The 312-nt window shown below is 64.1% G+C and overlaps 1 protein-coding gene across 1 annotated transcript in view; it reads right to left on the bottom strand.

Annotated features, from left to right (window-relative positions):
- Positions 1-245: 245 nt before the first annotated feature.
- Positions 246-312, bottom strand: part of LOC104084320 (DNA (cytosine-5)-methyltransferase 1-like) — a gene marked incomplete at both ends in the record, with an annotated part of 2,307 nt that continues 2,240 nt past the window's right edge. The window contains one exon of the mRNA XM_009588096.1: positions 246-291. Within this exon, the coding sequence (XP_009586391.1) occupies positions 246-291 (46 nt within the window). The remainder of the gene's footprint in view (positions 292-312) is intronic.

Raw genomic sequence — 312 nt, 5'->3', positions numbered from 1 at the left:
CAGGGGACGCAGAGGGACACCGGCCACCTCAAGAGCCCCGGTCCTCTCTCCGGGGAAGGCTGTGGGAGAGGGCTAAGTCCCAGCAGCTCCGCCGGCCTCATCTTTGGGAAAGTTAACCAGGGAGGGCTTGGGGATGGTCCCTCTCACCCCACCTCACATCCAACCTGCCCTTGACCCCCATCTTGGTTTGCAAATGGGGGGTCTGAGTGCAGCCCGGTCCCCCGTTGAGACCCCGGCATCCGCACCTTGCAGATATGGTCCCTGAGGATGGGCTGATACTGGGAGCCCCGGTTCTGCCGCTGGAACCAGGAC

This window comes from Fulmarus glacialis, unplaced genomic scaffold, assembly GCF_000690835.1.
Source record: "Fulmarus glacialis isolate BGI_N327 unplaced genomic scaffold, ASM69083v1 scaffold42631, whole genome shotgun sequence".
NCBI lineage: Eukaryota > Metazoa > Chordata > Aves > Procellariiformes > Procellariidae > Fulmarus > Fulmarus glacialis.
Note: the sequence above shows the minus strand (reverse complement) of the source record. Positions and strands in the feature narration are given on the sequence as shown.